This window comes from Loxodonta africana, chromosome 13, assembly GCF_030014295.1.
Source record: "Loxodonta africana isolate mLoxAfr1 chromosome 13, mLoxAfr1.hap2, whole genome shotgun sequence".
Lineage (NCBI taxonomy): Eukaryota > Metazoa > Chordata > Mammalia > Proboscidea > Elephantidae > Loxodonta > Loxodonta africana.
Genome location: NC_087354.1, coordinates 52,267,707 through 52,280,413, shown reverse-complemented (window position 1 = coordinate 52,280,413; position 12,707 = coordinate 52,267,707). Strand labels below are relative to the sequence as shown.

General features: G+C 40.4%; 1 protein-coding gene across 2 annotated transcripts in view; it reads left to right on the top strand.

Moving 5' to 3' along the window:
- USP3 (ubiquitin specific peptidase 3) overlaps positions 1–12,707 on the top strand; it is an 87,901-nt gene that overhangs the window by 54,196 nt on the left and 20,998 nt on the right. For both annotated transcript variants that reach the window (XM_064267433.1, XM_003418345.3), the window contains exons 5-8: positions 484–565; positions 1,773–1,855; positions 3,214–3,327; positions 6,161–6,274. In XM_064267433.1, the coding sequence (XP_064123503.1) occupies positions 484–565; positions 1,773–1,855; positions 3,214–3,327; positions 6,161–6,274 (393 nt within the window). The remainder of the gene's footprint in view (positions 1–483; positions 566–1,772; positions 1,856–3,213; positions 3,328–6,160; positions 6,275–12,707) is intronic.

Sequence of the window (12,707 nt, the reverse complement as noted above, 5' to 3'; positions counted from 1 at the left end):
ATCTGTATCAAAATTAAGAAAGAAGTAGCATTTTTTTGAGATTTAATGTTAAATCTTAGAATAATCCTATCAGATAGGGTTCCCCTTTTGTTGGGAGGAATGGGTCTTCTCATTTTTGAAGCTTCTCAGTTAATTAGGCAGATAGAGTGGTGGTGGAGAGGGAGTGAGTGTCTCACAGTCTCCACCTACCGGGCCAGCTTTGCTGGAAGCACCTGGTGCTGGCAACTTCCAGCCAGGCTCCCACCCCCAGCAGTGGACTACACCAAAAGCAGTGGGGTTTCCAAGGGAAGTGGACACTTCGGTCATTTTCAATACTTGTGGGCCCTGTGGGCCTAATGGATCACTTCATGGACTGATGGAGCAGCCAGGCTGGCGCCATGCCCTAGTCCCTTAGGGCACCTGGAGATTACTCCCTAACCTGTGGTGTAGCCTGTCACATGAATGCCTTTTTGACCATCTGTTTGTGTGTTTGTGTTTTAATAGCTCAGCTTTCACAGCCGATAGGCATAGGAAAAGAAAACTTTTGGAAAACTCATCACTAAACAGCAAGCTATTAAAAGTAAATGTAAGTAATTAAAATTTATTCAAAATAAGTTGAGATCTAGGCACTGTTTTATTATAACTTTAACATTTAATGTTGCCTTATTAACTTTTATAAATGTATGTCTTGGATTTAGAGTATTTTCCAACATGATTGCCGCTTGTACTAATGATTCTCAATGTGGCTAAGTCCCCGTGAGTCTGCCTGTCACTGTCTTCTTGCCATTAAATGACTCTGCCTTACAGAGCCGTTTGCTTGTTCCATCTACTCACGTACCCTGTGAGTTCACTTCTGCAGGATCCCAGAGATCCTTGCTCCTTCTGTTTACAGGTCACTAGTGCAAGTTACATGGTTCTGAAATTGTAGTAAATTTTATTTCTTGGGACTTCATTCATACAATTTCATCTTAAAAGAATATGCTTCCTCATTCTGGTAACCTTCATCTGTTACAATGGTGTGTGAGCCATCAGCGGATTAACAAAATTGTAAAGATGACTAAATAATTTTAGATAAAGCTGTGTTTACCTTGCATCCATCCCTCTACTGCCATGCCGACTGTGTTTAGACAGGTGCTACACTGAAGCGTTAGGATTCGGTGGGAGGAAGAGCTGAGTACTCTCGTGGCAGAGATGCTTTGGGTGGCGTTGGTAGATTCACCTCTTAGTGCAGTGTTCAGATGTCACAGTGCATTTGTAGAGCTAATCAGAAAACCAAGGTGTAGTCTTTAAGAGAAGTTCTGATAGTTTTTCAAGGTTTATATACCATCACTGGGAAAACATGGACTGATCATTTATGCATGGCTTAAAAGTTTGGGGACAGAAGTACTTTGGAGCATATATTTATATGTTTTCAATTTCTAGTGTTTTAATAGAGTGTTATAAAGGCATTAAGCCTTAAATTTTGTTTCTGTTAGGATTTTTCTGTGGTTTTGTTTTGTTTGTTTTTACGACGATGCTTCTTGGTACTCATTAATGCTGATTTCCTCATAAACTCCATAAGATTCTCCCATTGAGAGCAGTCCCAGGGTTGGAAACAGCCTTCTAAAAATATCTAGACGCTTAGGTAGAGATGAGAAGCGTTTGTTTGAAATACTAATTGCACAGAAAAGGACCAATTCCAAATTGGCTTGTTGCTAGACTTTCAGATAGAGGCTATTGTGTGCTTTGCTTTTTGAAATAGTTGACCTTCTCTTGGTGCTACTAATGGCCTCTCTTCTTGTCCCATTTTACAGGGAAGCACCACTGCCATTTGTGCCACAGGCCTTCGGAATTTGGGGAACACATGTTTTATGAATGCCATCCTTCAGTCACTCAGGTAACATATTTTAATGAAGGCTCTGGGTTCAGATCCTGTCTCTGCCACTTACTGTAGTCCTGTGGCCAGCAGGGTAAGTTACCACACTTCCCTGTGCCTTCGTTTCCTCATCAGTAAAAACGGGGATGTAGTTCCTGCCACATGGGGTAGTTGGGAGGAGTAAATAATATAATTGATACAAGTGCTTAGGACAATACCCAGCATAAATGCTAGCTGTTGTTATTTACTGTTTCCTGTTGTTTTTTCAGTAGGCTAAAGCAGGGGTCAGGAAACATTTTCTGTAAAAAGCCAGGTAGTAAATATTTTAGTCTTTGTAGGCTACATACAGTCTCTGTCACATATTTTCATTAGTTTTTTTTTTTTAAACAACTCATTAAAAAATGTAGAAAACCAATCTTAGCTCACTGGCCAAACAGAAACACCAGGCCATCCAAAAACAGGCTGAGGGCTGGATTTGGCCAGTGGGCTGCAGTTTGCCAACCCCTGGGCTTCAGGGAGCCCTGTTCAGAGAGCTTATTTCAATCGTTAGTTAAGTCATATGTATAAGATTTTGTGTTTGGAAAATTTTTAGAGCGTAAAAGTAGTACTAAAACAATCAGGAAAGCTGAGCTATGTTAAGTAGAAGTTATTTTTAAAGATGTGTACTTTTAGATTTTAATGAGACATTAAAAGCCAGAATAAATTACCTTCCCAAGGTCACGTTGTTAATAAGGCACAGAAGCTGTATTTGATCTTTCCCTAAAGGTGCTGCCTCTCTGCTTATGTATTCTTGCTTAAAGAAGGAATTTTAGTTTCTATTGAATTCTGATCATTATTCTGTATAACCCATTGCTGTTGAGTCGATTCCGACTCATAGCGATGCTATACAACAGAATTGAACTGCCCCGTAGGGTTTCCAAGGAGTGCCTGGTGGATTTGAACTGCCAACCTTTTGGTTAGCAGCCTTAGCACTTAACCACTATACCACCAGGGTTTCCAATAGTATATCTAAATGATATGGTTGGTTTCATGGTCTTTTTTACTTTAGTAAATTATCGAATACTTGGAAATAAGCACCCTGAAAAGAGAAATGGTGATAACCTATAGATGGGAGTAGGGGGAGGGTTGAGGAGTCTTGAACAGAGTAAGAGTCATCTTACTCTGTCTGGTCAGAGTTTTGGTCATCTGTCTATACTGTTTATCTTGGAGTTAATGAAGAAATTTAATGAAGAAGCTCAAGGTAAGAGATTGCATTGAGTGCAATTTAAATGAGATAAGTGAATGATTGCATTTTCAAAGTCTATATGTAGGTTTCATAGAACTTTCTTTGCAGTCCTATTAAATTCTTTTTTTATATAATTTTCTTCCTTTTAAAATAGTAACATTGAGCAGTTTTGCTGTTATTTCAAAGAACTGCCCGCTGTGGAGTTAAGGAATGGGAAAACGGCAGGAAGGCGAACTTACCACACAAGGAGCCAAGGGGATAACAATGTGTGAGTTATAAGAGTATGTTATTTCTGGCTTTGAGCTACAAAACAAATGACTCTTACTGGTGATTTTCATTGCGTTACATGAGTTAAGAGGCACAAATAAAAATTCTAAATTTTTTTCTAAAGACTGTGCTTAAATATCTAGCTGGCAGTCTGAATAATGTTGGAGTTCTTTTGTTCTTATTTACCATAACAGGCAGGATAAATTTAGCACTCTACTTACTGAGGCTTTTCGAATTTGGGCATCCTAAAATTGATGACATTTACATATGAAACGGAGACCTGGTGGCGTAGTGGTTAAGAGCTTGGCTGCTAATATAAAATCTGCAGTTCCAATCTACCAGCCCCTCCTTGGAAACGCTATGGGACAGTTCTACGGTATCCTGTAGGGTCGTTATGAGTCGGAATCGACTCAAGGACAGTGGGTTTGTTTTTTTTGGTTTAGTATATATGAAATGCAGTTTAGTCAGTGTGAATTAACATGTCATATTTTTTGGGTAATCCTGTCTTGGAAAATACAATGAATTTGTAGCCAGCAAATTAATTACAAGGCAATGCAGTCAACTTTTAGTTGATACGAATAGGGGAAAAAAGTAGATAATTAATTATTAAGGGCCAACCCTGTATTCGAGTTCAGGGCGGCCCAGACCTGTCTCAGGGTTAGAAGGTCTATCATATTTCATGATTGTAAGGGATACTTTTTTTTTCTGTATCTTACCATTACTGACAATAGGGCTCTGATTTAGGATCTGTGTATTGAGTGTAAAGCTTTCCCTGCCTGCTCATTCCCGCTCCCACGTACGCCCATTCTCGCATATTCCGAAAAGGTATCTTCTAATCTGACACCATCCTGACTAGGTGACTGAAGGAGAAAGGGACAGAATACGTTGGAACAGTGGGCAGTAGGGACAGAGCCACAATATGAGGGGACTTGAAAGCCAGGCATTGGAGCAAGGCTGGAGTGGCATCACTAGAAGCAGTGTTCTGGAAGAATCTCCCGGGGAGCAGCATGTGGGATGAGCCTGAGTGCGCCTGCACTCGAGGAGGTCTCATGCCTTACAGTAATCAGGTGGGAGGGGGAGCAGTGAAGTGAAGAGGAGGAGAATGCGCGTGCATGAAAGTTAAGGGAAGAATTGGTAGTACTGGTTGTGTTAGTGTCGGTTGGAGTTGGGTTTAGTTAGAAGCTGCAGAATTTGCCTCTGGGCCACTTTAGGCAGAAGGATATCTGTTGAAAGGCTGTTGGTGAGCTAGCCATTACCAGATGGGGAGAAAGCCAGGTCTGGAGTCCAGGCAGCCAGCACCATAGCCACAGTCACCCCACGGAACTGTCCCATAAGGACATGCCTGTCACTGCCGTGTGGCGTGATACTACAGTTCATGTTGTCAGCATAGCTGGAGCTGGTGAGCTGCTGTTACTGCCGCCCGTGGACTCCACATGACGCTGTTGCCACCAGAGAGGATTCGGTGCTGTCCTGCCTTTTTGTGTCGCTAACTCTTGATTCAGATGGGCAGAGCCCAGGTCTTGGCTGCGAAGGAGGCTGAGAAAGCAGGTATCTGGCTTCTTCAGCTTCTGTAGTGGGAGGCGAGCCCTGGCTCTCACCAAGTCTGGCAAGGTAGGGAATTTCCCAACACAGGAAGAGGGTTCAGGTACTGGACAGTCAAACATTGTGCCTCAGGGGCCTACAGGATAACAAGGGGTGAAAAAGAAGATGTTGCACTTTCTCTGGGGTATCAATTAAATATTCAAGAGTATGGTGGTTACGTCAACAGATGTGATCATCGAAGTTGAGGAGGTGTATCAGTTTAGCTACTTGCATAGAAAACCAAAATTGACTGTGACTTAAACATCCTTGATTTATTCTTTCATGTAAAAGTTGGAGGTCATCTGTCTAGGGTTGTTTCGCAAAGTCATGAGGCTGCTTCTAGCTTTCTGTTTCAAAAGCCCTGGGGGGTGGGGCTCTCATCCACATAGTCCAAGATGGTGCTGGAGCTCTGCCATTACGTCCTCATTGCAGCCAGCCGGAAGAAGGAAGAGATTAATGAGAAGGAGTGCTCTTTCCCTGTAAGGAAATTTCCCAAAAGTTGGACAAACTCACAGTCCTCTACTCTGGGAGGTCACGTGCACAGCAGAGAAATGGAAGTTTGATTCCTGTGGAAGAAGAGGAGAATGGAGGGAGCGTGTGGAACAGGCAAAGAGCAGGTGCTGAATAGTGTATGCACACTGACCTTGGAGTGATAAGAGTCCATTCAGTAGAAAAGCCCTTTTGGCAGCCAGAGAAACCTGGAGAAAAGTGGTCATGAGAAAGTCTGGTCTGGAGATTTGGAGTTGAGAGTCTTTGCTGTAGGATTGAGTGTTGAAGTTTTGTGGCAAACTTTCTGCAGCAGAGATGAGAGGTAGTCACAGACGGAGGCCTGGAAAGTGCCCCTTGTTGTGGGGGAGAAATAAAAGAGCAGGAGCTGGAGAAGAACCTGTTACTTGTCTTAGCTGTTTAACTTGTTAATTGTTAAGTCTGCATTCCTAAGTCATTTTGCTTGTGACTTATCCACTGCTTTATTGGATTTAAAAAAAAAAATTCAGAGTGTACAAGTATAGCAGTACTTGACACCCTCAAAATTCGCCATATGGTTAAAGAACTAGTTTTGTCCGTAATTACTGCTGTTCACAAAGGTTCATGGGATGCTTTTACAGAACTGTCAGACTTAGTTCAGAAAAGACCAAATCCTTTTTATGTTTTCACTTTTGACTGGTCTGCTATGCACTTTAGACAGTTGGACGTTATGGATTGCAATGGTAGCCTCTCGGTAATGCTACAGGTATCATCTTTCTTTTTTCCAGGTCGTTGGTGGAAGAGTTTAGAAAGACACTCTGTGCTCTATGGCAAGGCAGCCCGACTGCATTTAGTCCAGAGTCCTTATTTTATGTTGTTTGGAAGATTATGCCAAACTTTAGGTAAGTCTTACTTGAGGGGTATTTTAAAACCTTAATGTTACTCTTGATACTGCTCCTGAAACAATTTTCAGTGAAGTGGTATTCTTCTAAATAATAAAGACCGGTTTGTCTTTTGTCTTGTTTTGTTTTTGAGAAGAACAGAAGTTGAATGTATCTGACTAAACCAACATGTTTGTTTAAATAATAGATGTTAGAAATGACTTTAACAAAGGGTAGGGTATCCTGTTGTTATAAAAACAAAGCACTTATAAATAACTTATATGCTCTAGAAAAGTTACTGGCAGCATTTCCTTGTTTCTTTCAAAGTCTTATAATGAATAATCACCAGCATATACTTTCTTGTTCCAACTAAAAAAATCCAGATGTAATCTGTAAAATCCATGGTATTATATTCATTGTTACTGGTCTGGGTTCTGAGCCTCTTAGACGACTGTAGTTAAGTCCATGAGGATTCGCTCTACAGAAGGCAGCTGAGCCACATCCTACTGTAGCCATTGAATTCGTGCTTTCTCTGTAACCTTGCATGAATATGGACATGCTCCCGTGTTCAGAGGACTCCTGTCTCCTAGGTTAGACGTTGCGGTGGAGATTCGAGTAATAGCAGATTTAGGGCGCTGCGGGCATTTGACAACAGCCTTACCACCTTCTGCTGAAGCAAGTCATGGTTCTTACTAATTGTTATGGATTGAATTGTGTCCGTCCAAAATGTGTGTCAACTTGTCTAGGCCATATTTCCCAGTAGTGTGTAATTGTCCATCATTTTGTCATCTGCTGTGATTTTTCTGTGTGTTGTCAATCCTGCTTTTATGCCTCTGTGATGTTAATGAGGCAGAACTCAATCTACAAGGTAAGGTTGTATCTTAAGTCAATCCATTTTGACATATAAAAGAGAAAAGCAAGCAGAGAGACAGGGGACCTCATCACCACCAAGCAAGAAGAGCCAGGAGAACGTGTCTTTTGGACCCAGGGGCCCTGCACTGAGAAGCTCCTGGTCCAGGGAAAGATTGATGACGAAAACCTTTCCCCCAGGACAGACAGACAGAGAAATTCAGAGCTGGCACCCTGAATTCAGACTTCCGGCCTCTTAAACTATGAGAGAATAGATTTCTCTTTGTGAAAGCCATACGCTGGTGGTATTTCTGTTATAGCAGCACTAGATAACGAAGACGCCAGTCATGGTTTTAGTACCTCATATACATCCCTTTCTTCTTTGTAAAAAAACCAGCACACTGTAGGAAAACTTAGCAGTACACCTTGCCCTTTTGCCAGATTGTGATTTAAATATATTGTTAATATAGAGAGAAACGCGTAAAAGGTAACAGCTCCATGGGATTGTAATTTTTGGGTTGCTTAAGCATCTAACTTTGAGGTTCTGACATGAGTGACTACTGTTACCTCTAGGCTTTGTTTTGAAGGAAACTTCTTTTATGTATCATGCCATTTAAATCCCCTCTCAGCAGAGACTAATTTTGTGTGACTCTTAGTTTCTTGACTCTAAGTAGGAAGGGTGGAAATGACCGTTAAGTTACCTTTAAGCAGGCTTAGACTTAATATAAAATTTTTAATATGATCACCTAACTCGATTCTTGATAAGGATTTAATCTTTACATTTTTTTATTATGTATAGTAGTTTCCATTTATTGAATGCCTACTATGTGCCAAGCACTTTAGTTAATTTTTATATCTGATCTTCAGGAGCCCTGGTGGCGTAGTGCTTAAGAGCTCAGCTGCTAACCAAAAGGTCAGCAGTTCATATCCATCAGCTGCTCCTTGGAAACCCTGTGGGGCAGTTGTACTCTGTCTTACAGGGTCACTAGGAGTTGGAATTGACTCAACAGCAATGGGTATATCTGATCTTCCTTAAAAAAAAACAACAACAAAGCTCTGGCCAGGGTAGGAAGTGTTATCTCCCTTTCGAAGAAGACAAAACTGAGACTCAGGGAAGGGAAGCACCTGTCTCATCATGTACATCTAGTAGTTGTTAGGACCAGAATTAGAGCCCAGGTCTTTGTGGAGTTGGTTTATAATAGATGTGTTAACAGTAATCTGTCCGCACGAGACCCACTAACCAACTTTCTATTGTTCTTCTTCATTCTCACGGTGACCAGGTTCTCTCATTCTTAATTGAAAGTTTAGAAGTATGATGGTTTTATTCAGGAGAGTGCAACTTTTCATTCAAATCTGTACACATCTCAGCCCGTTTTAGTTTCTGTAGCCCAGCTGAGCATGATTTAGTTTTAAACTGATTAGTTTTACACATTCTGATATTCCTGCTAATGAAGAAACAGAACTTTTAGAAAAGGTAATCAAATTGAGGAACTGGGCATGGAGTTTCTGGGAGAGATTCTTGATATACTTGAACTCTGAGGTTTTCTTAGTCACTGATGGAAATAGGATGCATTTGTATTCTTAGTTCTGCAACTAATTGATACTGTTTCCCATTCATGTAATCCATGAATACTTTTTCTCTTGGTTAGATCTCGATCTGGAGATTATATTATGGATAATACAATCCATAATAATAAACTTTTTTTTTTTTTTAATAAGCTTTAGTGCAGGATCACTGTACAAGGCCCAGGTGTGAGACTGGTCGGGCTTATTCCTCTCAGGTACGCAGGGTGAGGGTCTGACAACAGGTATATATGGAAGGGCGTTAGTCTTGAGTTACGTTTCTTAAGGCCAATCTGAGTCGGAATCGACTCGACGGCACTGGGTATGTTTCTACGTTTATAATCCCAAGGGAAATTATTTTTTAGAAAGCCTTTTTACCTTGATTAACATGGGGAAGTGTCTAGAGAATTTGACCCCTTGGAATGAAATATGAGGATTCTGAAATACAAGCATGCAAGTAGAAGCAGGAACAACTTTTATTTATTAAACAAATCCAGGAAAATTATGCTCTAAATATCTTCAATAGCTTCGGATCTAGAAATCATCAAGGCTGTTATTTCACTTCTTGCACTCAAAGTAAAAGTCAGTTACTTAGCAGGGAGATTTTTCCTGAACTTTCAAGGTTTCCCAAAATCTGTGTTTGCCTACCACACTTCTGTGACTTCTAGGCTACCCAGCCTTTTCTGTCCTTTTTTTTAATAGTTTAAAATTTATATTTTAGTAGGCACAATGCATACATATGGTTCAGAATTCAAAGGCAAAAAAGGATATGCAATGAAAGTTTTTTTCATGCGGTGTTTCCCGGCCATTCATTCTGCTTTCTGGAGACAACCATAGTTACCAGATTTCCGTGTATCCTTCTAGTGATATTCTGTGTATATATACAAGCAAATATGTGTGTTTATATGTGTATCTAATTTTTAACATTAATGGTAACATACCATCTTTTTTCTCCCTATTTTGAGATAATTTCACCTTAGTATAAATAGCTTCTTCAGAAAAATACTAAAGACCCAAGGGAGCAATTAGTGCAAAGGACTAGTGGACTATAGGAACCACAGCCTATGTGACCCCTAGACCAGAAGAACTAGATGGTGCCCAGCTACCACTACCGACTGCTGTAACTGGGATTACAAAAGAGCACCCCAGACAGAGTGGGAGAAAAATGTAGAACAAATGATCAAATCCACAAAAAAAGACCAGACTTACTGGTCTGACGGGGACTGGAGGAACCCCCGAGACTGTGGCCCCCGGATACCCTTCTAACTCAGACTTGAAGCCACTCCCGAAGTTCACCTTTCAATCAAAGATTAGGCAGTACTATAAGACAAACAGAGCCCTAGTGGCACAGTGGTTAAGAGCTCAGCTGCTAACCAAAAGCTTAGCAGTCCAGATCCACCAGCTGTTCCTTGGAAACCCTATGGGACAGTTCTGTTTTGTCCTATAAGGTCACTTTAGGGCTGCTGTGAGTCAGAATCAACTTAGTGGCAACAGGTTTGTTTTTTCAGTATAAGACAACACATATGAGGAACATGCTTCTTAGATCAGTCAAGTATATGAGATCAAATGGGGGACACCTGCCCAGGAACAAAGCTGAGAAGGTGGGAGGGGACAGGAAAAGTGGACAAATGGACACAGTGAACCTGGGATGGAAAGGGAAAGGGGGAGAAACCTGGGATTGCAGCCAATGCCAGGAAACAATTTGTGTAGAAATTTTTGAATGAGAAACTAACTTGCTCTGTAAACGTTCACCTAAATCGCAGTAAAAAAAAAAAATTAAATAGCTTCCTCAATCTATAATATGGCCGTATAATATTCCCCTTTATGGCTGTGTTCTAATTTAGGTAATAGTCCCTATGGATAGTTGCACAGATTGCTTCTGATCCTTTGCGGTCCCAAAGAGTGCTGCTGTGAATAGTCTTACACATACAGATGCAGGTACATAAAAGAGGAGCTTCTGGGCAGAGGGCATGTGCCGTGTGGTTTTGATGGTATTCTCTGCTAGTCTCTGTTACTCCTTGCCTTCCTTAACACGACCTTGTCTTGTTGCCATGGTATCTTTGTATGTCATATGCTTCCTGTTCTGTGGTCTCTAGCTCTTATTTAGGACCCAGCTTAATGCTAACCATTCTCCAGGAAAGTCTCTTGATAATTTAGCTCAGGTCATGATGTTTATTTCCATGCTTTTCTTGTCATTTATGTGCTATTTCTACTTTGGTGTCCAATGTGATTTAATTTATTTGCGTGAACTTCCCAAAACAGAGGGTTTTTTTTTTTTTTTTTTTTTTTAGTTTTTATCAGTTCTGGTTGTGGTTCATGCTTAGAAATGATGGTGAATAAATTAATTAAACATAATTCTTGTATATATACTAGCTTGGCTTTGTAGACAGTATATCTTTGCATGTGATATTTTAATCTAACAATTATTTTTTAGGCCATTTATAAATAGCAAAGGATGTTAAAAATACTATACTGTTGATATTTTATATTTAAACACTATTCTTCTAGATAGGAATTTTGCTGTTGTGTGTTTTTTGTGTGTTTGTAAACAAAGTTTCATCTTTGTCATCCTTCTTTTCTGGCATTTTTGTCTTGAAGAAACTTAGCCATGATAGGATGCCAGATACTGAATAGGAATAGCTAAATTTAGCTGACTTTGGTTTTGCAGATATTTGGGACAGAATAATAATTTGAAATGCTTTATGAATGTTAAAGATATTTTAAGTCTGAACAACCTAAATTCTAATGTGTCCTAGGAATTTTAGAGGAAATTTGTTCAAGAATGATAAAATTTGATCCTGTAGAGGCCTATGATATTCTCTGTTGACCTTTGCCATTTTGCAGATCATGTCCTGGCACTGCCAACACATAGAGACTAGTCAGTAGTGCCCAGGTGTATGCACAGCTCAGCACGTTGGGCATCACCACTACCTGTGTGTGTCACTGTTTGGTGGTGTCTGTCTCATTATTTGGGATCTCTGTTTTTCTCACTCAGGCAAGCAAAAGTACCATTTTCTTTGACTGTTCTTTATTGGAATATTTCTTTGTCTTTAAGAGTTGGATAAACGTGATTTGTTTTCATTGTGCCAAAAATGGTTGTGAAGAGACAGTTTCCACCACATTTCTATATGTTGCGTCTTGGCAGCATTCCCTTTCTCAGCCCTGTCATTCAAAGGGGAGTGTCATGATCAGCAAGGCTTTTCGTATTTGCAGTGTGGTCTTCAGCGGTATTGCTCACAGCCTCTTGATGACGTAGATTTTCTGTTGCTCTCCCTGTAGACATTGAGGAGAAAGGCTAGTAGTATCTGAAGTCACAAACAAGTGAATGTGAGGAACAGTGTTAAAATTGGATCCAATGTTACTTCCCTCTGTCTTCTTTTGGCTGTCTGCCACAGTGACACCAGTTGGTGCGTCACCAGTCCACTTCCTCCCTAGCTCACAGACAACTGCGTGGGTGACATTACTGAAATAGTTTGTGTAGAAAACAAACATTGCACCCAAATGTAAGGAGTGTCTCCTTTAACCTCACTAGAGAATGAGAGAAACCTGCAGTGACTACAGAGGAAACTGTTAAAAAGTAGTTTAAAAGAAAGCTAAAGTTTGTTGAGATTAACATACTTACTAAGTAATATTTAGAAAGGCATTCAGAAATAATATTTAAAAATGGAATGGTAAATGTCTTTTAGTCAAACTCAGAAAAATTCGAAGCAGGGACTGTATGTTTTCAGGTAAATATCACAAGTTGAAACAGAAGCCCATAACCTACATCTGTAGAACAGCTGAGCATCCCAGATCTCACATGGGCCCAAAGCGGTGTTTGTAAAGGTGGAGGAAATGTCAGAAATTATGTATGTTGATATAAAAGAGAGGGTGCAGTTGGAAGGATTCATTAATGTACATTAGGCAGATTGTTTTAATGTGGTGGTTTAGACCTAGTTTTCTGGAAAAGGTGTGATGTGGAATTTCAGCCTTGGAGCACCTACTGGAGGGGCTCAGTGGGACAGTGGAAAGATTCAGGGTCCATCCAGGAGACTTGGGTAAG